The sequence below is a fragment of the Podarcis filfolensis genome (assembly GCF_964270895.1).
Source record: "Podarcis filfolensis genome assembly, chromosome: Z".
Classification (NCBI taxonomy): Eukaryota; Metazoa; Chordata; class Lepidosauria; order Squamata; family Lacertidae; genus Podarcis; species Podarcis filfolensis.
Window position 1 is genome coordinate 5,444,687 of NC_139617.1, and position 27,526 is coordinate 5,472,212.

The 27,526-nt window shown below is 44.3% G+C and overlaps 1 protein-coding gene across 14 annotated transcripts in view; it reads right to left on the reverse strand.

Moving 5' to 3' along the window:
- ATP11C (ATPase phospholipid transporting 11C (ATP11C blood group)) overlaps positions 1–27,526 on the reverse strand; it is a 100,093-nt gene that overhangs the window by 62,962 nt on the left and 9,605 nt on the right. For 7 of the 14 annotated variants that reach the window (XR_014543597.1, XR_014543598.1, XM_083595545.1 and 4 more), the window contains exon 2: positions 178–297. Coding sequence is in view for 10 of the 14 variants with exons in the window: in XM_083595545.1 (XP_083451671.1) it covers positions 178–297 (120 nt within the window). In the remaining 4 variants the exon portion in view is untranslated. Of the gene's footprint in view, positions 1–177; positions 298–7,952; positions 8,163–12,012; positions 12,252–27,526 lie in introns of those variants that run through there. The other 7 variants (XR_014543599.1, XR_014543600.1, XM_083595544.1 and 4 more) reach the window with 3 other exon arrangements.

Consider the following 27,526-nt stretch of genomic DNA (forward strand, 5'->3'; position numbering starts at 1 on the left):
GGTGACCTTCGGCCGGCCACGTCCCTTCTGCCTAAAATACTCTGCAGGGTTGTTGTGAAGCTAAAAACAGGTCGGGTGGGCCGGTGCAGCAATTAAAGCATGGTTATTACGGTGCTCACATGAATTGTCAAGAGCTCGCATGCCATTCCCGCAACAGCATTCATGCAGCAAACGTACCTTGGAAGAGACTATTTGGTTAGAGCAGAACTTTTGCGGAATGTAAGCCTCTGGCGTGGGAAGCGGATGGTGGCCAACAAGGACAGTTCGTGTCCCAACACGTTTCTCTTCCCCGACAAGCTGCAAATAGAAGAGGAAGAGGATTAAGTCACAGGCCCCCAAACATATTGCAAAGCAGGCTTCTGTGTCCGTGGAATTCTGTACTCTCAGTGCCCCGGGTCAATAGCCTATGGGCTCATTAACACCATGGAGCTTCCATGTTCCCAAGGGCTTGTGGCATTCACTGGATGCCAGGGCCCCCTCCATGCACACAATTCATTTGTGCATTTGGGGAGCCGCTCCTAATGTTAGTCAGTGAGGAAATCTCTTGGGAAATTACACAGATGTGCAGAGAACGTGTGTCCCACAAAAAGAAATTACCATTCCAAACGTACAGAACAACTCTATTCAGAGCTTGCGGTACACAATGTACATATGCTGCTGATTTCCTAAAGTTATATCCCAGCTACCTATTTCACTCATTTAAAACATTATATCCTGCCACAAGGCAGATAACAGTATAAAACAAGTAATTAGCATAGAATAAAAATAATAAAAAACCACATTTGTGTATAGCGATGCGGCAGCAGCAACAACAAAAACATTAAGAGCAACAGTGGAAGCAAAGCAGCATTAGTAACTTGGAGAGCTTTGGGGCAAAACTGAAAGCCAGCGTTTTGATGCTATCTTAACATGGGAGCAAACAAATACCGTATCCCTGGGAGTTCCATATTAGACCACTCAATGGTCTCTTCCTTCTGAAGGCACCAAGAAGTGGAGGAACAACACAGTGCAGGTCTTCCAACAGGAAAACAAATTGACTCCTAAGGGAGAATCTTCTGCAAATGAGGATTTCCAGCATGCTCCAGGGAGTCCTGGAGTTCTTCCAACCTTATCAGAGGTTCTCCAATGAGAAGACCACAAGAAACCAACATACCCCTTTACGGGCGGCTAATCTCCCGCAGCAGAATGCAGCTGCACTAGGTACATCCCACAGAACTCATGCTGAAGAGAGCAAGGCCCCCAAACACATCCCACCAGGCGCATCAACTCCCAAGGGCGGAGGAGTCTTTGGCCCCTTCAATATCGGATGGCAAAGAAGAGGCTGGTGCAAAGCGACTGGCTCCTCCTGAGCACAAGAGAGGAAGCAGTGCCATGCTGGGCTCCATGCGTGGCCTCCTCCCAACGATGTGATGTCGCCAGGTATATGACGTATGGCACACATCGCACACATGACACAACTCAACACACACCAGGCCCCCTCAATCTTAGGCGCAAGACGGAACCTCTGCCTCCCACAATCTCCTGCAACAGGCATATTTGGGGGCAGGCAAGCTCGTGGTGGGTGAAAATTCCTTTTTTTAAAGTTAAAAATAGAATAGGATAGAATAGGATAGAATAGAATAGAAAATATTCCACCTAAAATGAAAAAGAAAAGACAAACCCGGTTAACATCATACCGGATCCAATTCACAGTCCATTCCATCCAATCTACCTTCTCCAACAATGGGAAAACAAAGGAGGATGTAGAAGACCACGCAAGAACTTATAGAAAAGTAGGTCACGGCAAAAAAAGCACATACAACACAATCAACTGATGTGAGATTGGATAATACTCCAGAGCATTTTATATGCCGAGCTCCGATAGTCACACACCCAACATTTTCTTCGTTCCTTCCAGTGTGGAAAAACCTTGCTCATAACCAAGTAGTAAGGAGAGGATTTTCCTCCTATTGCAGGGGAGGACAACAGTTTAAAAATAGCATTAATGCAACTGGAGGTACATATCTATCATTGACCGGAGCTTTGTACTGGAAATTCCCAGGAGCATCCAGTGTTGGATCGGAGAGTTTCTGTACAGAGACCTTGACATAAAAAATGATCCAGGACCATGAGGCTTCTAGAGCAAATTCACATTTCTGTTTCCTTCCTCCCAAACTCTCTTTTGGGAATGCACGCAGGGGAAGATGGAAATAAAATGGAAAATCCTTCCAAACCTAACTATTCCCTGGCCTCGACGCAGCCATAAGCCTGGCAGTACATTTACCATTCAAAACATCTTCAGGGGTGCACTGAACAGCAAAGAAGAACTGCAACCCTGGTCTTCAATTCAGTGTGGAAGTCTGCTTGTCGAGCCCATGAACAAAGCTTTGCCAGCAGCTGAATAAATGCCAAATTATATGTTGCATGCAGATGTGCGTGCTTGGGGTGTGCACAGCCTCTGAATTACCAGTGGTACCTCTGGTTACGTACTTAATTCGTTCTGGAGGTCCATTCCTAACCTGAAACAGTTCTTAACCTGAAGCACCACTTTAGCTAATGGGGCCTCCCGCTAACGCCGGAGCACGATTTCTGTTCTCATCCTGAAGCAAAGTTCTTAACCCAAGGTAATATTTCTGGGTTAGCGGAGTCTGTAACCTGAAGCGTCTGTAACCTGAAGCGTCTGTAACCCGAGGTACCACTGTACACGGTGAATCAGGGCAATACTTTCCCCTCCACCACTGTATTCCTTAGGGATACATGATCTTTTTTCATCATTCATGGTCAAAGAAGAGATCTCTCTCAGAGAGAGAGAGAGAGAGAGAGAGAGAGAGAGAGAGAGAACAGGCTGTGATTCCTAAAAATCCAGGGATGGGGGTGTGTGTCCTGGAGAAGCCTGCCCCCAAACATCTACCCTTTGGGCAATAGGCTCTTTCCTGGAGGGAGTGATACTTTGCTGCCCATCTGTCCTGAGGATCCATGCTCTCTTACCACTCCGTGGACCTGTGATTGCTGCCCTCAACAAAACTGGGGAAAGGCCTGTCCTTGCAGCAGAACCACAGAAGATACTGTATTTTTCCATCTATAAGACGTCCCCATGTATAAGACGCCCCCTGTTTTTGGGGACCCCGATTTAAGAAAATGGAGGAGATGTATCCGCATATAAGACGCCCCCAAATTTTTGACATTGTTTTTTAGGAAAAACACCTAGTCTTATACATGGATAAATACGGTAGTTCCAAAATCTGGCAGGCTTCGTCCTCTCACAAGGGGAGAACTGCATCCAGTTCTGGCAGAAAGCAGAAAGGTTACACGTTTTCCCTTTGCTTTGTTTTTTTAAATCAAACTTTAAAAATGTCCTGTGCACACACACACAGAGAGAGAGAGAGACAGACAGACACCCCTGGATGTTTCAAGCTTAATCCATTCTGGCTGAGCTGTTAGGTCTATGTAAAAATTTGGGGTGGGATGCTGGCACAACAACTTCTGTGGGGAAAAGAAGAAGAGGAGGAGGAAGAGGAGGAGGAGGAGGAGGAGGAGGAGGAGGAGGAGGAGGAGGAGGAGGAGAAGAAGAAGAAGAAGGAGAAGTTGTTGTTATGAAGTTATAGCAGGCTTTTTTTTTAAAGATTCTCCGTTATACTGAATATGGTGGAAGAATGAGCTCAATTTTTAACAGATCTAGTTTGGCCCTGAATGACAAGTCAAATTGGAAGGACACAGAGTGACTCTGAAACACATGGGGATGATCCCCAAAGCTATGAGATGCAAGTCAAATCTTGCGGGCAGTACACTCCCCTGCTATGTACTCCGAAGGCCAGTATTTATGGATTATTATTTTTTAAAGTTCAGCCTTTATTTGGAGTCCAAAGCTTTTATTTGGAGTGGAGGGCTGACCAGGGACTGACCCCTTCCACAAAGTAATCCAACCCCAGGTGTGTGCAAGACTGAAAAGAATTTGGGAGCCCAGAGGGCAGGGAGAGACCCGCTTAAGGGGATAAAGCCCCACATGTCCCCCAGCCTTTGCCCCAAGAGAGAAGCATCAAATGAAAGAGGATTGAGCCACAATTACAGATTTGTTAACAATTCTACCAAATATTGAATAGCTTGTATGGCTCAAATACACGCCTATACCTGAAGTATACCTTAATTATTACAATTATTACTATCTTCAGACAAAAATGGGCTGTCTGAACAGGCTATATAGTGCTTATAACTGGGACGTGTCACTGTGTCTGGCTTAGACACAGCACAATAACTCGAGTCACTCCACAACGGCGCAGGGTGTGGCCTCTTTGGGCACATCCATGATTGTACCACTGAATCATAGAGCTGTAGACCCCCTGCAATGCAGGAGTCTCAACTAAATCAAAGATGGCGGATGGCCATCCAACCTCAGCTTAAGGCTGATGCGAGTTGCAGTTCTAAACATCTGGAGGGCACCAGCTTGGCAGAGGCGGCTTTCATGGCTCTCTCCTTCATAACCAGACTTACTCTGGACAAAGTCATTCCGGTTCAAATCTTGTCTATGGCCTGAACTCATCTGAAATGAGCAAGAGGCCAGTGTTACCAACCTCGTTTGCCAGGTTATTTTATGCATTACAAGAGTTCACTGAAACACACTGCAGTGCCCCGGAGTACAATTCCAGTACTTCAAGTCAAAAGCAGCTAATTGGATATTTTTTGAGAAATCTCATAATTTACCCGGACAACCAATTGTTCTGAAGAAAGAGGATCAAAGCAGTGGTCATTCTGTTGAGCCAACTGTTCCCCGTGCAAATAGTTAAATAGCTTTCCCAACAGGTTTCACAATACATTTAGGTACATTTCAAGGCAAACGACATTACCCAGAAAAAAAGACACCTGTTTCGTTGTTCATACTTTATAGGCAACGCACCTCAAAGCAGAACTGCCCATATCTGCTAGCTTAAAATCCTGAAGTTGGGAGAGATAAAGAATTTACCAGGTTCAAGGAAATACTATTAGTATATAAACCCCTTAAAAACCTGGGACCAGTTTACCTACGAGATCGCCCTACCCCACACGTGCCCACTTGACCACTTCGGTCAATGCAGAGGGCACGATTCAACCAGCATTAAGCATTTTTAAGGGTCCCTCCTGACGTCACTTTTTATTGCTAGTTCATGATTATTTATGGTAATGATGGTATTGGGGCAGTTATAAGTGATCCTTTCAATACCGTTTGCACCTGCAAAATTTTCCAGGTCTGCATACTGCTTTATTTCCTATCAATGTATGCTCCGTAGCTGAAATTCTGCAACTTTTCACGCTGTACATGTTCCAGGAGTTTTCCTTGCTACTGTTTGTCTGTTATAGCGCAAGTGTGCTCCTCCAGACAACTGAGGTAACATTGGAATATTACAGAACTAATAAAGCAGAGTGGTGTGTGGACTTGCCCAATATAAATTCATCACTAAGGCATTTATATTGCCTGAGTTATTCACACAAAAGTTTGTTCCATTTCCCCAACATTTCCCTAGCTGTTCATTTCTGCATTGTATCTGGGCTTTCACATGACACAAAAGCCACCAGGAAAACTAATGGAATATAGCACAAAATTTAGCTCTAATTTGATTCCAGAAATAATCCATTTGCAGCCCTTTTAACGTGGAAAATCCCAGGAGAAAACTGAAAAATTTGGGGTGGGATGCTGGCATACAGTTCCCTCCTCTTTTCATGAGGAAATCATAGGGGGGAAAGAGCACACATGTGTGGAAAGGTCATTGCTGTGCCACAATACTGGTGAAAATGAAATTTAGCACAGCATGCCAGTGTATTTGTCAAAAAGCCAAAATTCCACAGCACACCAGGTACTGAAGTACAAAAGCAACATTGTTAGAAAACAGGACAACTGGGGAAACTAGTGCAACATTTGCCACATCTGAACGCACCCAAAATCCTCTAGAATACACTAGCACAAAAATGCCTCCCACTGATCTTTGTGGAAGAGTTGAAGTTTGTGTTGAAGCAACTCCTCTTTAAAGCAACCATGAAGATGACACACGCTCTCAGAAAAGGAATGCCTATTATAGTCAAGTAAAGAGGCAAGAAAATTCTCTACTTCGGCTGATAACCTGATTAGTGACCATGCTGGCTTGACCATGCATCAGTCTGAAAGATGTGGAGGGTGCCAGGTCAAAAAGGCTGGAGTAGACACAGGGTGTTTTACCCATAGGTGCTAGGAGTGCAGGACACCCAAGTGCCTGGCTCTCAGAGGCGCCAGGCTGAGAGTCTGGGGCCCGAAAGTTGGGTCCGGAGAAGAGCCCGCCTGTCGGTTGGAGCGCCATGGCAGGCTCTCTGTACCACAAGTTCGGGGGGCGAGCGAGATGCTAAGGCGGCCGGCCAACTCTGCCCTCCAGCGTGCCTGGGACTGGGCAACCTGGGGGGGCACCGGGTGGATCTTTGCACCCCAGCGCCGCATATGCTTAAGACAGCCTTGAGTAAACAGTATTTTGCATGCATACCTGCCCCCTATGAGCAAGTACCATAACCTGGCATTCGGCAGCTTTCTACATCCCCTAAATTCTAGTGCAAAAACATCTTTCTAAGCCCAGTTCCAACCAACAGAAAAGGCTTCACTGAATGCAACAGTTTGCAATAATGAGAGCAGGAACTGTAATCTTGACCTTCATTCTACACCCACACAAGAAAAAGCATCAGAGGAACAAGTAAAACGAACAGGAAGCTGAATATTTAAAGATCTGTAAAACACACAGGTCACTCACGCAAAGGCTTCCCTCCTCTGAGTTAAAAGGGTCCGATTTTCATAGAAACAGGCACTCCGCCAAAAAGCTCTCAAGAAGGAAAACAAAAGACTCCAGAGCAGGTGTCTCTGTTTTGTTTTGTTTTTTAAACTAATGAAAGGGAGGAAGATCATATTTATAACAGTGAGCTCTTACCTTGAAAACAACTGATCTGGCTTCTTGACCTGATGTTTTTTAAGCCACGTGAAAGAATTTGACAAGAAACTTGCATCACCTAAAAACTCAAGGAGCTAGTATGTGCAGACCCATGGAAAGCTGTAGTTTCCCCCAACCACTAGGCCATGTTACCTGGGCTAGCTTCCATTTTGTATTTTTTAAATCACCTGAAACTCATCCCCAGCTTTGCTAAAAGAAAAAACCTCTGCTATGTTTCTACTTACTTGTGTTCTTTACCTCACAAGGAATCTACCTGTATGGCATCAGCCTGGAGACAGATCTGGGTAACTGCTTGATTTTATATTTTCAGAAATGGGGGGAGGGGGTCCAGCCACTCCTTCCTTACTTGCCCCACCAGTCCTGGGTGCAAACCAAGACTGGGATGGTAACCCAGGAGAGCCTAATCCTGTGTCCCAAAACTTCCATGGTCCAGAAGCACATTCAATAAAGTAAGAAACTGCTGTGGGGACCAAAAAGAAAGAAAAAAGAAAAACCACCACACATCTCACAAAAGAAAACCTGAGAATATTCGGGATTACAACTCATGCCACCCCCAAAACCACGGCAAAACACTTACATATGTCCTTAAACAAATAAATCACATACCAAAAAGAAAAGGGAAAGGCAGACATCCCAGACATCCTACCAACCCAAACAGCTCAATATTTAAAATTTTAAAAACTGGGACAGAAAGGGGTATTAGGATTATAACCTTAGTCTTGCTATCTGCAACCAGATAGGTGATAATATAAACCTGCCCTAAAGGGTCATTGCAAACCTCACAACTAGAAAATCCACAGATAGCAATTTGAAGACTTGAAAACACAAGTATTATTATTTACAGTTTGTAACTCACCTTATGCCTTTGGCCTAGAGAGGTGAGATCTAAATAACAACTCCCCCCCCCCACATACCAAAACACACATAGAGGGAGAGACAAAAAACAGGACTTGCATAGGTCGCATTTGTAGGGAGCAGGCAGATTATCCCCCCTCCCCATGGCTTTCAGATGCCAGCTTCAAGGTCAACACGACTTACCGGTACATGAATATGCTTTGACCAGTTGGGCTGCGCATGAGAGGCTGCTGTTTTCTGCTCCATGTAGAGGATCTTGAATTTGGGGGACAGGGGTGAGCGGAGGAGAGGATCCTCTCCCCGGGATAAAGGGTCCTCAAAATTTGGAATCGAGAAGTGTTGCTGCAGCAACCGCCCAGTCTGGGGACCAACTGCCATGGAATTCAAGGACGGATGCTTAGGGCAAGGAAAGAGGGAGGTTGTGCCCCAGTATCTAGTTACCGGGATGGGGTTAGGGAGAGATGGTGCCAATGGACCAGCAGGTAAAACCCTACCCTGCTCTTCCACATGGAGAAAATATTTTCTGCTGTTAGAAAAAGCAGAGCAATCGGCAGGGAATTTCACCAACCCACCTCAACCCCAAAGCAGGCTAGAGATAAACATTAGAATTACCTGCTGCCATATTTATGCATCAAACTTGTATATTTTTTTAGGGGTGGAGGGGAGAAATGGTAGGAGTTGTCTGAGAAGTTGGCAGCACAGCTTTTGAACTCAGTCATTACCCCCCAACAGGCCATGCAGAAGAAGGGGGTGTATTCTGAAGAAAACCCACAAAACTGAATTACATTTTTATCTTGCTCACCTCATTTTGTCCTCACAACAGCCGCAAGTGGTAGATTAGGTTGAGATATGGCGACTGGTCACTGAGTGAGCTCTGCAGTGGAGGCAGAATTTGAACCCAGGTTTCTCAGGAATTACTCTAACCCTCCCGGCAACTACACAACATAGGGACAATTGTGTGCAAGCAACAGGTGGGGAGCTTGCTGTTCACCTAGACACATGCAATCTGGGCCCCAGCATTTTTAAATCTGTGCTTTCAATTCCGGGCACCCAGTGTGTTTTGGTTTTGTTACATCTACATTGCTTTTGTTTTCATGTCTCACTTCTTTGTATTTAAATTGCTTTCATCCCCAATGTATTCTAAAATGCCCAGAGGAAGCTATTCATTCATTAGCTATATTTCTGTTACTGCCCTTCATCCAATATCCTACAGTATTCAGGGGGAGCATTCGCAAGACACATGTACACACTGCAGCCAACACACTAACGTGTTGCAACGCACAGGACTCAGCTAAACAGCTGCAAATATAATGTTTAAATTGCGTTTTAAGTGCATTATACAAATGTAACACAAGATGGCAATGGTGAGCTTATGGCAAATTCAATATATATTTTTAAAACTTTTTTTTTTTAAAAAAAGTATTTTCACAGCATTTTTTATGTGTGTCCAGATCCCACCAGTTTGGAAAGCTCTGTATTAAAACAACAATAAATAATGTCATGGGAAAGCACTCAAGTAAAATGGATAAATAAATACAACAAAAAGGGTTGTGGAGAAGTCTGCCCCCCTTTCATCCTTGATGTGCTAAGCAAAGTTATCGAAGGGTAAAGTCAACACCTTCTCTCTCAAGGAGCAAAAGTAGTTCAGTAGCAGAGAACATGTTTTGAAAGCAGAAGATTGCAGGGAATCTCCAGTCAAAGGATCTCACGTACCAGGCAATAGGAAAAACCCTTCTATGAACACAAAGAGCTGTGGCCTGTCAGGCAATGTTTCTCAAGCTTGAGTCCCCAGCTGTTGCTGGACTACAACTCCCACCACCCCTGACCACTGGTCCTGTTAGCTAGGGATGATGGGAGTTGTAGTCCCACAGCAGCTGAGGACCCAAGTACAGTGGTACCTCAGGTTAAATACTTAATTTGTTCTGAAGGTCCGTTCTTAACCTGAAACTGTGCTTAACCTGAGGTACCACTTTAGCTAATGGGGCCTCCTGCTGCCGCCGCGCTGCCAGAGCACGATTTCTGTTCTCATCCTGAAGCAAAGTTCTTAACCCGAGGTAATATTTCTGGGTTAGCGGAGTCTGTAACCTGAAGCGTCTGTAACCTGAAGCGTATGTAACCCGAGGTACCACTGTATGAGTAACAATGGTAGACAACACGGAGATAGACAGACAGATAGTCTGACCAGGTATAAGCCAGCTTCCTATGCACTCTGCATAAGCCTGGAGAGCTGCCCACAACTTCACTTTGAATTCAGTGCCAAACTTAAAGCAGGTTCTAGAGTGCGTTAGCAAGGCTAATGCTGTTTTCAAATAAATGAAGCTGTTTTCAAATAAAAGCAAATGTATACAATTTCACTGGCTTGGCATATACCTTGAATAACTGACTTTCTGTTCCAGAGAACTGAGACATGCAATGACTCATTCGTAATGCTGGGATTCCTTCCTGAAAAGTTCAATCAGTGCAACATTGCCCCTATTATTATGTATCCAGGCTGCATTTATTGAATTTTAGCCTGCTACCCAACTGTTAAAGGCCTAAGAGCCATACCAGGTAAAAGATTGGTGTCTGTAGCCGAGGCCTTGCCAGATCTGCTAAGACACTGCAATACAGTGGTACCTTGGGTTAAGAACTTAATTCGTTCTGGAGGCCCGTTCTTAACCTGAAACTGTGCTTAACCTGAGGTACCACTTTAGCTAATGGGCCTCCCGCTGCCGCCGTGCAATTTCTGTTCTCATCCTGAAGCAAAGTTCTTAACCCGAGGTACTATTTCTGGGTTAGCGGAGCTTGTAACCTGAAGCGTATGTAACCCGAGGTACCACTGTACTGGTCACAGAAATCTGTAACTTTTTTTTAAGCACAGCAATTTTAAAGGTACTAGTCCGGCTCTAAAATGGAAATGGAAAATGAGCAAAATCCCATAACTTAACATGATTGATTTTAAACCAAAATAGAAGAAAGCAACAAATGCAAAAACCCAGAGCCATTCAATTAAGCATTGGAAGATTCAGGGCAGACAACAGTAAGGACATCCACACAAGAGTGCAGTTAAACTATGGATTTTGTTATTTCAAGATGTACTGGTGGCCCCTAGACTAGATGATTTTAATAGACAGCAACAAACTCGTAACCACAATGGCTATGTTATAACAACACTGTCAGAGGCAGTGAGCCTCTGGATCTCAGCTTTTTGGAATCATAACTTGAGAGAGCACTGTAACACCTGGTTGCCCACTTTGGGAACCCAAGCTAGACAAGATGGCCCTTTGACCTGATCCAGTATTTCTCATACACTCTTAAAACATAGGTAAAAGTAAAGGGACCCCTGACCATTAGGTCCAGTCGTGACCGACTCTGGGGTTGCAGCGCTCATCTCGCTTTACTGGCCGAGGGAGCCGGCGTACAGCTTCCAAGTCATGTGGCCAGCATGACTAAGCCGCTTCTGGTGAACCAGAGCAGCGCACGGAAACGCCGTTTACCTTCTCGCTGGAGCAGTACCTATTTATCTACTTGCACTTTGACGTGCTTTCGAACTGCTAGGTTGACAGAAGCAGGGACTGAGCAACGGGAGCTCACCCCGTCACGGGGATTCGAACCGCTGACCTTCTGATTGGCAAGTCCTAGGCTCTGTGGTTTAACCCACAGCGCCACCCACATCCCTAAAACATACTATGCTGTATTTTAAACACTAAACACGTAGCAGTAAATCTTCTCAGCTTTGGACGCCAATTTTACAGTGTTTGAATTGCCACTTTTTAATGCTTTTTTAAAAAAAGAATGCACACACACACACACACACACACACACACAATCTCTCCATGCATACACATGGTCCTAAGAAGAAACGATATTTAATACAATTACCTAAGCAGTCAACTCCTAACCATGCCTAATTAAACTCAACGAGGCTAACACCCAGGTAAGTGATGTCAGGATTGTGGCCTTATTCAGGATCAGCTCTGATACATCAGTCAGTCAAACATCACTGCAAACCAGTCAACACACTAATCCAACGTGTTTTAGTAAATCCTGTTACCTAAGTGAAACTCTGGCTTCTGCTAACCGGCATTCATTTTTTACCTTCCCCCTTGCTTCCATTCGCCTTTCCAGAAACGTCTGCATTTTAAAAACAACATATTGTTCTCTGCTGCATACTTTCCAGAGCAAACGCTGTAATTCTGAAACACCAGTTAATTTGCAAATGCAATGGCTAAGCAGAAAAGCCAGTGAATACATTTGGGCTTACCGCCATGGACCAAACCTTCAACCAAGTTTCTGGGGTGAAGCAGAATTCCATTTCAAGACAACGAAATGAACCAACAGTCTTCTATGCAGAGGTGGTACTCCATAAAAATAAATACTTTAAGGAACTAAAATGCTGTGTGGTTTGTTGTTTTTAAAAAAGCAGACAGAAAGCTGGAAAAAACAGGCACAAAGCTGAGCAAAGATCAAATTACATTGGGCTGGAAAGGCATTCTGTTTAAAAAAGCACCTTCCAAAAGGGAGGGGAGGGGTTTGTGACCTCAACAGTTTGACTTCTGTAGCAAGCCTAGTTGACCTTAAGGCTGCAACCTTCTGTACACTCAACCAACCACAAAGGAGCAAGCCCGGGAGGTCTCAGTGGGACAAACTCACAAGTAAACATGCAAAGCATCTGGCTGCCTGGGCTGTTATCCTTAAAACACTCCCTGCAAAAGTCTGCTGCAGGAAAAAATAAACCGAGAGACATGCAGTACCTTGCAAGAGGCAGTCTTGCCATCTTGTACACAAACCCCTATCAGAACTATGCAAGATGCAAATACAGTAGTTATATGATCTCACCATGCCAGGGGCCCCCTTTTAACCCCTGTGTGGCTGTCAGAAATACCTGCAGAAGGCTGTGAAGCTGCAGGCAAGTTATTTTAGCATTCTCCCGACTCTTATTATTAACAGAAACCTGCTCCACAGGTTTTGTTCTGATGGGCTTTTCTGGGTGGATGAAATGGTCTCTGCCATGGGCATCTAATTTGTACTGGTGTTTTTTTTATTTAAAAAAATGCTGTTTGTTTGTTTTTTGCTATTTGTATTATACACCGCCTTGAGACGCTTGCATACAAGGTGATTCATTAATACATAATAATTATATGGTATATAAATATTCATTTTTAAAAGCCAGTTGTAAAAATGCTACAATAATAATAATAATAATAATAATAATAATAATAATTATTATTTATTAAATTTCTATATAAAAACAGTGTAAAACCACAAAAGCTCACAACATAGCAACAAACGAAAATAATACCCTCACAGAAGGCCATAGATTAATTAGCCAAAAGCCTGGGAGAAGAGCTGTCCTTTATATATTGTTCCTCGATCAAGGATTCTGAGTTCAATCATTTTGGAAACTGTTGCTAAACCACCTGAATTACATCTAGCCTATCTACTCCAGGACATTGACTCTTATAGAACATTACAGGTTGCCAGATTCCTGAATTCAATTCTTTCATATAAAAGACTTCATGGAATGCTGCATGACTATTAAAAATCTAGTAAACTCTATCCACCATCTTTATATCCAAGGCCACAATATGGTACATCTAGAGATTGTATGTAACGTGAAGGAGATTATGCGTTGAAATATTTTAGTTGATATTTTAGAATGTAAAATGCTATTTTATTTATTGATTGGTTTTACCTTGTGGGCTTATAGCCGAATAAAGTATTATCTATCTATCTATCTATCTATCTATCTATCTATCTATCTATCTATCTATCTGGGAGAAGAGGAATTTTTTTGCATGGCGCCTAAAGATAGGTAACAAAGGTGCCAGGTGAGGCTCCCTGGTGAGAGCATCCTGCAAGCGGGAGCCACCCAAGAAAAGGCCTGGTCTCATGTTACCACCCTCCTGACCTCTCATGATGGGGCACGTGAAAAAGGGCCTCGTATGGTCAGTTCATATGGGAAGAGGTGACCCTTGAGGTATTGCTGTCCTGAGCCATTTAAGGCTTTATAAGTCAAAACCAGCGCGGTGAATTAGGCCCGGAAACTAATTGCCACCCAGTGCAGTTGGACCAAGACCAGTATAATATGATCAAATCGCCTTGTCCCAGTGAGGAACCTGGCCGCCTAATTCTGCACCAGCTGGTGTCTTCGAACCATCTTCACAGGCAGCCCCACATACAACACGTTGCAGTTATTCAACCTGGAGGTTACTGGAGCACAAACAACCAAAGTTAGGGTTTCCCTGACCAGACAGGGACATGATCCACCAGCCGAAGCTGATGGAAGGCTGTCTGAGGCCACCTGAATCTCAAGTGATGGATCCAGGAGTACCCCCAGGCTGCATAACTGTTCCTTCATAGCAAGTGTAACCCCATCAAGAGCAGGCGAACTCCCACCCATCCAGTCTAGGGAACCACCCATTCACAGTGCCTCAATCTTATGTGGATTGAGCTTCAGTTTGTTGGCTCTCCCTCCGTCTATTGCTGAGGCAAGACAACAGTCCAGCACTTCCACTGCCTCACCTGCAGGTATAACATCAACTCTCTGGGAAAGCCTGGATAACGGACAATACAAAGTATTAGAAGATAAAGGATAGTCATTAACATCCTGTTTCCTATGCACCTCTCTTAATTCCTACAGGTAGTGGTAAGCCACAGGGCAGGTGATACTGCACTAGTTATTAGCACTGTTTTCCAATTTATTTATTTTTTAATGCTGATGGAAAAGTCTGCATATTACATGTACATGATGAACACATGCAAAACCCACACACTTGAAAATACACCTGCAATGACTGGGATATTTGCAGGGCGCTTTCAATATACCTTTATCGTGGGTAAATTCTTAAGCAATCTGATACAAGTCAAGTGCAGTACAAAGGTTTTTTGCACAATTACCATAAATAAGCAAAGTTTCCCTTGTTAAATATGTATCCAGAATGCACTGGGAGCATGCCAGTTCTTGCAGGGGTGTATGTGCATGAATGCAGGCATGTGCATGAATGAAGAGTTGCCTTTCAGTATTAATACTCTGTCCTGAGCCAGGCTTGCAAATGGTTGCTAGCCTTGGCTGCCTCCAGCTTTATGAAAGCAGGGGTTCACCAACACTACCCCAACCCATTTATACCAGAAGAAAAAAAGTGCTGCAATCCAATACATGTCCGCTCAAAATAAAGTCCAACTTAGTTCAGTGGGAGCAGCCTTTCAGGTGTAGCACACCCGCACACACACAGAGAGAAGTACGGCAGACTGGTTGCTAAAAATGTTTTGTTGGCTAGCAAGCACTGCGCACTTGCAAAGACACTCTAATCCCTGTGGTGTTTGTTGTAGCTGCCACTGAATAAATGCTTCCCAGTATTCGGATGCTGGAGCTGCTGAAGATATACAGCTCTCGTTACTGAACTCTGCTTATAAAAGAAGCCAAAAGATAAACCATGATATCCTCTTCCTGTGCTATATTAGCAGGTGCGCATTGTCCGGCCAGCTATAATGACCTTTCAGTCTCATGCATTTGTGAACTGGAGCCTGGGATAAAGATATTGGCAGTAACTTGAGCATAGGTGTGAATGCCTGCAGAATTCAACTCATGGCAGCCTCTTTCCTGGGTCTAGTGAAATGAAGGCAGGGAAGGAAAGTTCTGTGGTCCTCCAGATGTTACTGGACTCCTAACTCCCAACAGGGGTGAGGGGTGCTGCTTTTATTTTATTTTATTAATTTAAAAAATTGGTATACACTTGTGTCATTTTTTTAAAAAAAAATCAAAGCAGCTTACAACAATACAAACAAAACCTTGCCAAAAAAAAAAGTTTAAAAAGTTAAAAGCAGGTAAAAATAGTTTAGCAACGACCGCAGGACCACAGGTTACCTGAGCTAGCAAAGGACGATGCAGATCTCCTTGCTATTAAACAGCTTCATCTCATTCCTGCAGCTCAAGCGGCTGAAAAATGCACAGGCCCATCGGGATTTTTCTTTTTCTGTTCAGCTGGCAACCCTAAAATAATAACAAATGCTTCTCCAAGGAGATGTTGACCACTCCCGGTCTATCATTTTAGAACTGTCCTTGACACAGTTGGTTTGTGTATTCCTTGACCAACCACACTTCTATTTGTACTAACTTCCTTGGGAATCGCCTTGTATTATAGAAATCAATGTTTCCCAAATCTCTGGTACCTGCACCCCACCAAATCGAAAGATATAATTCATTCTTAACACCAGAAGAGGTCTTGATCAGATGCCTAGGAATGGAGAACAAACCAATGGACAAGAAGCCTATTGATACCTGCTAGTCATGATGGTTGCATAATACTCTCCAGTGTCAGAGGCAATCTGCCACTAAATCAGAGTTGCTGTGACCGAGTTACTGTGACTTTGCTTGAGGGCTTTCTGCATTATTGTGACCATTAGCAGAGACCATACCCAGAAAACAAAATTGACTGGCTGGCCAAACCAGGTGAGGGGGACCTGATGGGTCCCTTAGTGAGTTAGGGACTCTCCCTGTGTGTGAAGACGGGCTCCAGAATATTAAACGGATGGGACTAATAGTGGGTCCAACGGTCAAGGTTTCTGCTCATGATGTGGAGGGAGGTGAGCGGCAGATGTGGCTTGTCAACCTGGGAAGGTAGCCCATCCTAAATCCACTGCCTTGTGGGACATCTTCAAAAGAAGGAAAGGCTAAGGAGTAAACCTTACACAAATCCAGAGTGGAATCCCTAGGACAGTTGGATGGTGTCTTGTATGCCTCCTTCTGGCAAGTCCTGCAGCCAAGTTGATGCCAAATGTCTTGCTCTTCTTTTCTTTGGACCACATCAGCGAGGCCGAGAAGAGGGTCTTGTCCTGGGCAGGCCAGGACCCCCCTTCACACTGCCCAGGCTTGTGCCCCAGGGAAGTCACTTTGGTGCTGCTAATGCAGCAGTTTGGCTTCACCCTGGAGGCAAACTCCACTGTCTCTCAAGACAGACGGATGCCAGAGATCTAGCAGAGTTCACCTTCCCCCTTTTAGAGTGTGTTCAGCTCAAAGGAGCCCACTTTCTGTGCTCCTTGAATGAGTGGCTTGCAAATACAAGCCATCCTTCTCTACACCAGGAGAACATGTTAGCAGAGCAACCCTAACTGTATCTACTCAGAAATAAATCCTACTAAGTTCAGTAGTGTTTTCTCCTATCTAAGAGGAGGTGGGATTGCAGCCAAAGAAACCTAAGAACAGAAGAAGAACCCTGGTGGGTCAGGGCAAGGGGTCCCATTCAGTCCAGCATCCTGTTCTCACAGTGGTCAGCCAGATGCAATGAGGACAGAATGCAAACAGGCAGTAGAATCGGACCTCAGTGGAGGCTGACTGAGAGCAAGGAAGGTCTAAAAGGTAAAAATTAAAGGACCACTGGATGGTTAAGTCCAGTCAAAGGCGACTATGGGGTTGCACCGCTCATCTCAATTTCAGGCCAGGGGAGCCGGCTTTTGTCCACAGACAGTTTTCTGGGGCATGTGGCCAGCATGACTAACCGCTACTGGCACACGAAGGCATGGAGGGCATGGAAACGCCGTTTACCTTCCCGCCACAGTGGTACCTATTTATCTACTTGCACTGGCATGCTTTCGAACTGCTAGGTTGGTAGGAGCTGGGACAGAGCAACAGGCGATCACCCCGTCGTGGGGATTCAAACCCTCAATCAGCAAGTCCAAGAGGCTCAGTGGTTTAGACCACAGCAGTAGTGGACAAATTGTATTTATACAGAGCAATCTCTGGGCAACCTACAATCAGTTTAAACCAAAACCAAACACACACATTGTTAAAAACAATGGCTATAAAGAACTAACAATAAATTAACCACCAGCCAGCACAGAACTTATCAGCAAAAACCATCAGTGTAAAACAATTAGCAAATCAGCAGCAATAGCAAACATCAAGATACAATAAAGAAAAAGGAAATGAGCAACATTTACAGTTGTTTTTTATTTACTTAGACAAAACTGGGGCAATGTTTTTAATCACTCAGTTCTGCTGATAAATAATAACTGGTTTTGGTAAGGAAGGAAATGTTTTTGGTTTAATTTTAAATGCATTTAAAAAAAAAGTTTTAAAATGTGCGAATGGCTTGTAACATAACATTTTGAAACAAAACAAAAAAGACCTCCCCCTTTTGGCTCCTATGAAACAATCCTCTAAGCAGTTTGATTATAAATTTGTTTGCACCTTGGCTATACAAACTTAAGTCCTCCTCATAAGTCCTCAAAGCGGAAAGTGGAGAAATTCTGGACCTTTGCTATGTTTTTTAAAAATGTAAATGTGCTGCTGCATTTTACCGTAATTGAAAGAGTTTATAGCCAGGAAACACAGCTATATTTGAAATGCATTGTTAAGACTAAAATACAGGCTGCAATCCAACTCACACTTACCTGGGAGTAAGCCACAATGAAACAACTGGGACTTATCCCCAAGTAAACTTGCATAGCTTGCTCAGATAACGAGAGGTTTCATTGCAATTTCAGGAGAAACTGGAGTAGATTGTGACATCACTGCTCTTGGAGTTTTTGGCAGTTCAATTCTATGCACATCAGCTCAGACGTAACCCCCAGTGAGTTCAACAGAACTTAACTGCCAGGTAAGGGTCTACACAGGCTGCCAAACTTAAATCACACAAAGCCAAAAAATGTAATTGAGGTTCAAAAATTCTTATTTTGATCTTTCACTTTCAATCTTTTCAGCTTTGATCAGGAGAAGTTGCTCTTATTTGTTGGGGGGCACTGCAGGCCAGTGCAGGATGAGACCATGTGAAGTAGCAGCACATGAGGAGAGTGGAGAGGGCACAATGCATGAACCAAAACACCTTTGAACTGGCACAAGACAGTCTGGGAAAACTTTGCAACCTGAGCAGAACGCAACCTGCATATGCATATGCACGGGTTGCGATTCGCCGCTTCTGCGCATGACGTCGTTTTGAGCATCTGTGAATGCAGCGAAACCCGGAAGTAACCCGTTCCGATACTTCTGGGTCGCCACAGGTTGCAACCTGAAAATGCTCAACCTGAAGAGTCTTTAACCCCAGGTATGACTGTACTAGAACAGGCAATGGTCTTACCCAGTAGAAAGCAGCTTCCTATGTCGCTTTTCTCCTTCTGCTTGCTGCCTTCACACCCTGAAAAGCAAATGTTTCCCCAGCAGAAAGATAAGGAAAACTCCAACATAATTATACAAAACCCAAGAAAGGCCACTGGTTTAATGAATGTGGAGACATTTGGTGACTGCCATTCTATTTTATTTGACTTCTCTTTTTCAAATTCCAACCTCATGAGCCGACTTGAGGGAAGGTTGACAAAAGAGAAACCGGCTTGAGGCTTGTTAAAGATCCAGTTTAGGGTGGAACTGGAATGTGAGCATTAAAAATGTCTCTAAGAAGCATGAACTTAGTAGGTTGCCAAGTACACAAGCTGGCCCTAGTGCTTCTGCTGATTGGGGTTGCCCACTTACGGAAAGCATGTTTTAAAATTCAAAATGCAATTTAATTGTGAGGTCCCACTGGGACAAAGTGAGAATTTACTTCTGAGTAAGCATGCAGAAGATTGCGCTGGAAATGCTCTTTCAAGAGTTGTTGCTGTTGGCATCCATCTGTCTCAAAAGACATTGGAGTGTGCCTTAGGGGGTGAAGTCAAAGTAAATGACCTCCCTGGGGCTCAAGCCTGGGCAGTGTGCATGGAGGTCCTGGGTTGTCCAGGCTGCCTCTCGGCTCACTGATGTGGTCCAAAGTAAAATAGAGCAATATGTTTAGCGCTAGCTTGGCTGCAGGAGTTGCCTGAAGGTACAAGGTGCCATCCAACCACCTTAGGGACTCCACTTTGAATTTGTGAAGGGTTTACTTTTGGCTTTTTCCTCTCCCAAAGATAACCTGCAAGGGAGCAGAGAGTTTGGATTGGAGATTCCCTTCTTCTAGATGGGCCCCATCTGCCCTTCATGTGCAGAAACTGCCGTCTTGACCGTTGGACTCACTATTGGTCTTGTCCGATCAATCTGCCAGAGCCTGGGCTTTTTCCCCAGAACCCAAGCATGAAAAATCTCGAACCCAACTGAAAGCTGAAATTTCACTCACAACACAACTCCAGCAGCAAAGAATAGCTTTGCTTTTAAATTGCTTTATTTAATTGGTAGCAAGTGGGTTGAGTTTCTTGTGGTAGTACAAGCAGCAGGTTAAGCACTTAAGATTTAGTTTGCCTCCCTAGCCACTGGCGCCGATGTGACTAAACACCGGCACACGCACACACCAACAAACACAAGCCCCTAAAAGATGTACCAGACACTGAACTCGAAGCCCAAAGACAGTCTTTTTGCGATACACACATTCCAAATAAGGTCCTACTGATTCAGAGGTATACATAGTTAAGCTGTACCCTTCTACAGTTATCCACTTGTAAAGTTCAGTGCCTTATCTGTAAGTACCACAGCTCATCTAAACAAATCAACAAGGGCACTCTCTCACACAACGCTTGTTCCTGTGTGGAGACAGCTTGCACTGTGTTCAGTTGAACATGTGAGCCAGCCTGATAGCACAAAGAAAAAGCAAGTCCTGATTCATGCATTACTCAGGTGTAGGGTATAGCATGAGAAAAGCCCAACTTTTTCAGGCTAGTGAGATGTTGGCGTTGTCGGATGCACTGGTGATGGAACATCTGAAGTGACAGAGACATCAAAGGCTGGTTCAGGGGGCACATTCTGCTCCTGGTCAGATATATCCTATGAACCCATGACCTCTTCCCCAAGGATGAGGAGTCAGAGCCATGGATGGAGAGCAAGGTCCTTCTCAAGAGGAAGCCCCTCCTCTGCATCTTAAAAAAAAAAAAAGTCTGACGTCATGAGGACCAGAAGCTTGAAGCTGCTGACAAAAGAGCTTTCACAAGAAGGACAACATAGTAGTAGTGATGCAGAAAGATATTTTTATGCTGATGGAAAGAAGATATTTTACGTCAATGGAAGTGTGTTGAAAGATGAAATCGTAACGGCTGGGTTGATGACAGGGAGAAATAGGAAACATTCTGATCTCTTGTCTCTTGGTCTTACTGGTAGGACAGAGGAAGGAAAACTCTTTTCAGCGCCTCTCTATCTGGCAAAAATAAGGAAATCAAAAACAAAACAAAACCACGTGACATGTTTTCACAAAAGGCCAGTGGAAATAAAGATGGGACAGAAATAGGAGCACTTTTTCCAAGTGGGCATCTCTCAAGAGTGCAGAGAGCAAAAGCCATTAAGACTTTGGTGGGGTCCTCAAGGGTGTCTCTTTGCAGGTTTCAGTCTGCGTTGCTTCTTTTTTTAGCAAAGCCACCAAGCTACAGGAACCGATGAGCAAGTCGCCAAGCCCTTCCTTTGGGGCCAGAGTAAACTCCAATGAGCCTTTATCGCTTACTGCTGAAATAAGTGCAAAATATAGCCTTCCAAAACTCCATTGGCTTAACATGTTCATAAAAGCACACCACCACACTTAAGGCAGAATGTAAACCTTCCTCCCAGGGTCTCACTCGATAAAAGTCACCTCCATCCCTCTAAGATCAAATATGTAGACCTCAATTTGATCACACACCTCACTTTCAGCCTGATATCTGTGGGTCCCATTTTGTGCTTTCAACAACCTTGTGAGGTAGGTTGGCTGAGAAAAAAGTGACTCACAAAAGGTCAAGTAGTGACCTCTGGAGCCAAGCATGGATTTGGACCAAAGTTTCCTATGAATCATAGAGCTGTAGAGCTGAAAGGGTCCCCCATGGTCATCCAGTCCACCCCCTACAATGCAGGAGTCTCAACTAAATCAAAGATGGCGGATGGCCATCCAACCTCTGCTTAAGGCTGATGCAAGTTGCAGTTCTAAACATCTGGAGGGCACCAGCTTGGCAGAGGCTGCTTTCATGGCTCTCTCCTTCCTAACCAGACTTACTCTGGGCAAAGTCATTCCATGTCAAATCTTGTCTATGGCCTGAACTCATCTGAAATGAGCAAGAGGCCAGTGTTACCAACCTCGTTTGCCAGGTTATTTTATGCATTACAAGAGTTCACTGAAACACACTGCAGTGCCCCGGAGTACAATTCCAGTACTTCAAGTCAAAAGCAGCTAATTGGATATTTTTTGAGAAATCTCATAATTTACCCGGACAACCAATTGTTCTGAAGAAAGAGGATCAAAGCAGTGGTCATTCTGTTGAGTCAACTGTTCCCAGTGCAAATAGTTAAATAGCTTTCCCAACAGGTTTCACAATACATTTAGGTACATTTCAAGGCAAACGACAGTTTCCACTGTTTGACCCAGGAAAAAAACCGGTTTCATTGTTCCCACTTTATAGGCAACACACCCTAAAGCAGAACTGCCCATATCTGCTAGCTTAAAATCCTGAAGTTAGGAGAGATAAAGAATTTGCCAGGTTCAAGCAGATGCTATTAGTATATAAACCCCTTAAAAACTTGGGGCCAATTTACCTACGAGATCACCTTCCCCCACATGTGCTCACTTGACCCCTTTGATTGGCAGAATTGGCAGTATTGCAGATGCCTGATAATACCCATTCCACATTTGTAAGAATCGATCAGTGTGGCAGAGCCTATAACTTTAGAAATCCCTGGCTATTGAGATGAAGCTTTCACTGTACTCTCTTCGGTTCCTGCTAAAAATAATTTATTTTTTCTTTAGTCAAGCCTAACCAGATGCTTAGAAAGTTGAAGTAATTTTAATCTGTTTTAATATTTTAACTTGTGTATGCTTTGAAGTACGGTCGTGAATTCTTACTGATTTTACGATTTTATATTTTGTAAGCCGCTTTGCAGTTTTTACCATTAAGTGGTGCATAGGTTCTATTATATAAATAAATTAGCTGCAAACCAAAGGGCATTTCCCACATTAATAAGTTAGCATCACTGAGTTTGATGTGGCTCAGTTCTCAGATGTTCAGGATCATACCTATCATAAAATCACAGAACTGTAGAGTTTGAAGGGACCCCGAGAGTCACCTAGACCAGAGTTTTCCAAACACTGTGTGGCAACACATTAGCGTGTCAGCTGCAGTGTGTAGGTGTGTTGTGCGAATGCTCCCTGTGTTCCTCCCAGGGCTGGAAAGGGGTTACTTTAACCTCCGTTTTGCTAGTAAAACTGAATTACTATGTCGTGAAATGATGCATGTCTAAAAAGTGTGTCACCAACAGGAAAGGTTTGGAAAGCTCTGATCTAGATAGTAATACTGTTATAACTTTCAGTGCAATCAAGGGAACTTGTTTTTCCCACCCTGAAAATGCCAAGTGTGTTCATGCATCTAGTCCTCACAGATATTCAGGCAGCGCATGAAAAATTAGCTATGCTGCCCATATCATGATCCCTATTCATGTTCTTCCAACGATAACCTCCTGCCTATTATAGTTAAAGGTAAAGGGACCCCTGACCATTAGGTCCAGTCGTGGCTGACTCTGGGGTTGCAGCGCTCATCTCGCTTTATTGGCCAAGGGAGCCGGCGTACAGCTTCCGGGTCATGTGGCTGGCATGACTAAGCCACTTCTGGTGAACCAAAGCAGAGCACGGAAACGCCGTTTACCTTCCCGCCAGAGTGGTACCTATTTATCTACTTGCACTTTGAGGTGCTTTCGAACTGCTAGGCTAGCAGGAGCAGGGACCGAGCAACGGGAGCCCACCCCGTCGCGGGGATGCGAACCGCTGACCTTCTGATCGGCAAGTCCTAGGCTCTGTGGTTTAACCCACAGCACCACCCACGTCCCTCTATTATAGTTAATTATCTGTTTTAAAAACATACAGATTTTCTATATATATATATATATATATATATATATATATATATATATGTATTCTATTTGTTTTTGCGGAAGTATGAATTATCTTTGTGGTTGCGAAAAGAGGATTGTGCCCTAAGGTCTGGGCAACTTTGGGGAATGTTGCTACAAATGTCCCATATGCCAATCTAAACTGAGCATCTCTTCTTTCCTGTTTAATTACTTTCAAGATAAGATTCAGTTTCAGCGAACTGGTAAAATGCCACTGATTCTCTTTCCAATTTTCAGGCTCAAGCTGCATTTGCTACAGTTAAGCATTAACATTTGCTAGCAGCAAATTCCCTTTAACATGCTACTCTGTGAAGATTTTAAGTGTGAATCCCAGCTGTTCACCCGTTCTTTAAAGTGCGTATTAAACTCTTGGGTAGCACTCAACAAAATTAGTTACTGAAGACCCTGGGTGCTATGCTAGCTGTGTTCATGCGCAAGCTCCCACAATCTTCTGAGGGGTGGGCAGATAAAAATAGAAAAGAAGGATGTAAGGGAAGTCTTGCGGTAATTACTCTACTATGGTGATAAAGGATCAACTCACAAGTCACGCTTTACAACAGCTGGTGTGTCCCACCACCACCACCACCCACATTTCAGGGCATAGAGATAGAAGAGAGATATCTATGTGGCCATCTAAAAGAGAAAGAAAAGTGTTAAGAGGACAACATTTTTGCAGGCTTAGTTTTCGGAATTTCCTCTCCAAAAAGACATACAGTACAAAAACCAATCAGGTAGTTGGTTACTGGCTGCAATGAAAAGTAATGCTAAACTATAGATTAGTCTAGCTCCTCCAGACCTTCACAGGCTCAGCCATTCCCTCTCTCTTCTTGTAACACTTCTGTTTTCGTTTAACCATAGTTTCAATGTGACACCTGAATCCTAATTGTGGTTAAACTTTCCTATGGTTAGCTATCAATCAACTGAATATTTATTATGGTCAGCCAATCATGAAGTACAACGTATTTTTAAAAATACGTAATCTCAACCTCAGAAGCAAAAAGGTGACTAGAGCTCACCACTACAGTAGGTCTATAAGATACTACACATTTCAGCTTTTTGCCACCTATTTAGGAGCTGATTTGTTGGACCTCTCAGGGAAGATATTCAAAAGTGTCTCCAAAATGATGGTTCAGATCCCGGTCAGTTTAGGGCATTTGGAAGAAAAAGAAATCCCTACCCAAAACTTTCAAGAAAACCCACATTATGGATAGCCAAGCTGCATGTTATGGTAAACTTTATTTTTTTTAAAAAGTGCTTAAATTGGAAACTTTCATTTTGAAGAGGAGGCAGCTGCAGGAGCAGCTGCACTTTGAAATGTGCTTCCCATCCCCTTTATGGATGGCCCCTGGCAAGAAATGGTGCAAGGCCTCCATCCAGAACAGGAGGATATGCATCTCAGCTTAGAGCCTTGTGGCGGCTTCCACTTCATGGGCGAAAAAAAGGGGGGGGGATTTTAAGCATCCTGTGTTTAAAGAATGGGTAACGTCACATGTCTCTCGGCCCTAACTGTACTCAAGCCTAGGACTTTGGATGGACTTGACCTGCACTAGGGGTCAATGGCTCCACAGCCCATGAAACCTGGACTGGCTTGTGCAACTTGTTTAGCAAACACTGCCCCTTCTTCGCAGCAGCATGACCGCAAATGCTCCAAATGCAGAAGTGGCACACCAGAACAAACCAGCAACAACCACCCAAAAGTGACCCACCCCATTATAATGGCACTCCAGGATGGAGACCACAGCATCCACCTGGCACCAGCATCCGCCAGTCTTTCACATTAGAAAAAGGTGGGAAGTTAATAGCTTGCACCTCTTTCCAAGCGAGGGAGCGAAATGCATTGTGGATCCAATTTTCACTCTCGCACAGCCCCGGCTGACGCTAAATGGATTCATGCCGACTCTGCGGCAACACAGCCTCCGGCCGGTTGTATTCATTCAATGTTGATATTCAAGGTTAGCTTCAAAGAGAAGCTAAGGTGGCGGGGGGGGGGAGGCAAAGAGGCAATGTCACTGCAGAGAGGCAACACAGCGTAGGGCTCCGTTAGGCCGGGGGGGGGGGGAATCTCATTTATGCTACCAGGCGCCACCCTAGGCGCTCATTCTTTCCAAGCTATTAGACAACGTAGCCCTGGACGCGCTAAGCGGTTCTTGTCCCAGGAGACAGAAGGGAACTGCTCACATCCAGGCTTCCAGCAGAGCTACATGGCAATCTAATCCCCCCTAATGCAACCAGACTCCTGATATTATGCCAGGATCAGATCCAGGGGTTTGACTAATCTCTGCGCATTAAGAAAGTGCTCTCCAAATGAGATCAGCTAGATAGCTCCTCTAGGTCAGAAGTGAGATTCTGTTCAACAGCTGTCAAAGACCAAAACGGCATTCATTAAGCACCGAGACAAATGGGATTCGCACATTGACTGCATATGGACCAGCTTAAGGCAGTGCTGATTTAATTTATAACGTGTATATTCCAGCCCTCAGTTCTGGAAGTTGAGGTTCTTTCCGAAACGTAACAATCAATGTAAAAGCTTTCGCAATGCAATCCTGTGAAAGTCTACTAAGAACCAACTCCCACTAAGTCCACTTGAAATCCTGCCCATTTTGGTTTCTCATTTTACCAAGCTTACATTCGCTCAATTTTTGCAGCAAACGGTGTACTTTTCTAAAAGCATCAACATGGAAATTCATATGCATTTCCGTGCACCAATGCTATGTGCATTCCCACATGCAATTTTGCTTAATATACATCTTTGCACTAATACATGTATTTATGAGCAACTCTTTTGCTTGGAGAACCACATCACAAAATCTGGAATGCCGTGGATTGCAAAGGATTAACCATGCCTCAGTTCATTCGTCAGCTGGGGGAGTGCCAAATTAGGCAGGCCACCATTATAAAGGTAAACCAAACAAATAGCTCACATCTAAGCCAAGGTGGGGCAAGGCAAGAGGCCTGGGAAGAAAAAGTCTTTACCTGGCACCAGGCTATGATTTCACCAGTCTTAGAAAGTGAGATATGAAAGCTAGGAGCTAAATGGCACCTTAACCTAGGTTACGGGTGCAACAGCAGAATGTCTAGGCGCACTTCTTTTATAACAAGAATACAAAGCTGAAAATGAATGAACTGCAGCTAAAATCTTATATTCAGTTTTCACATGGTCTAGTCCTCATCTGAAGACTGCAAAAAACAAAGCTGTACCTCCCCTGCCTGCCCCCCTAATATTCTTATGAGGGTCCCGTCTCCAGTCCTCCGAGAGTGCCTGGATGTGGGGAAGCAGAAAAAGGTCCTCCTTTTGCCCCAGCAGTGGCAGTTTTAATCTGAAATATTAGGCGCAGTACTGCTCCCAGAGCTCAGAAACTGCTCGTGCTAATGAAATTCGGTTGCAAAAATGCTCCTAGGGCAATGGGAGTTTTGAGCACTGGATTTCACTCACCACAGTGACTGTTCCCACAACTCCGGCCAGTGTGACAAGCTCAAGCCTTCCTCTCAGCTTTTGGGCTGCAGAGGATTCAGGCCACTGCTTTGATCAGAGTTAAGAAGCAAGCAGAGCCCCACTGGATCAAGCCAATGGCACACCTAGCCCAGCATCCTGTTATGACAGCGGCCAACTAGATATCAGTGAGAAGAAGCCCACAAGCAGGACCCAAGCACAAGAGCAATTCTCCCCACCTGCACTCCCCAGCAACTGGGGTTCATCATAAGCACACTGCCTCTGACCAAGGAAGGGCGGCCCAGCCGTTGTGGATAGCAGCCACTTACAGTCCCACCCATCTGTCTAATCCTCCTGTGAAGCCATCCAGGTTGACGGCCCTTACTGCAACCTGCGGAAGTCAACTCCAAAGTTTAGGGGCAGAGTTCTCCTTCTCCTAGTTGGGTTACTTTCGCAGGTTGATGACGAGCCCCATCTGCCCCTCGCTTCCCTCCTTCTTGACCACTGCACTCACTATAGGTCTCTTCTGAAAAAAGTCGCTCTGAGCCTGGTTCT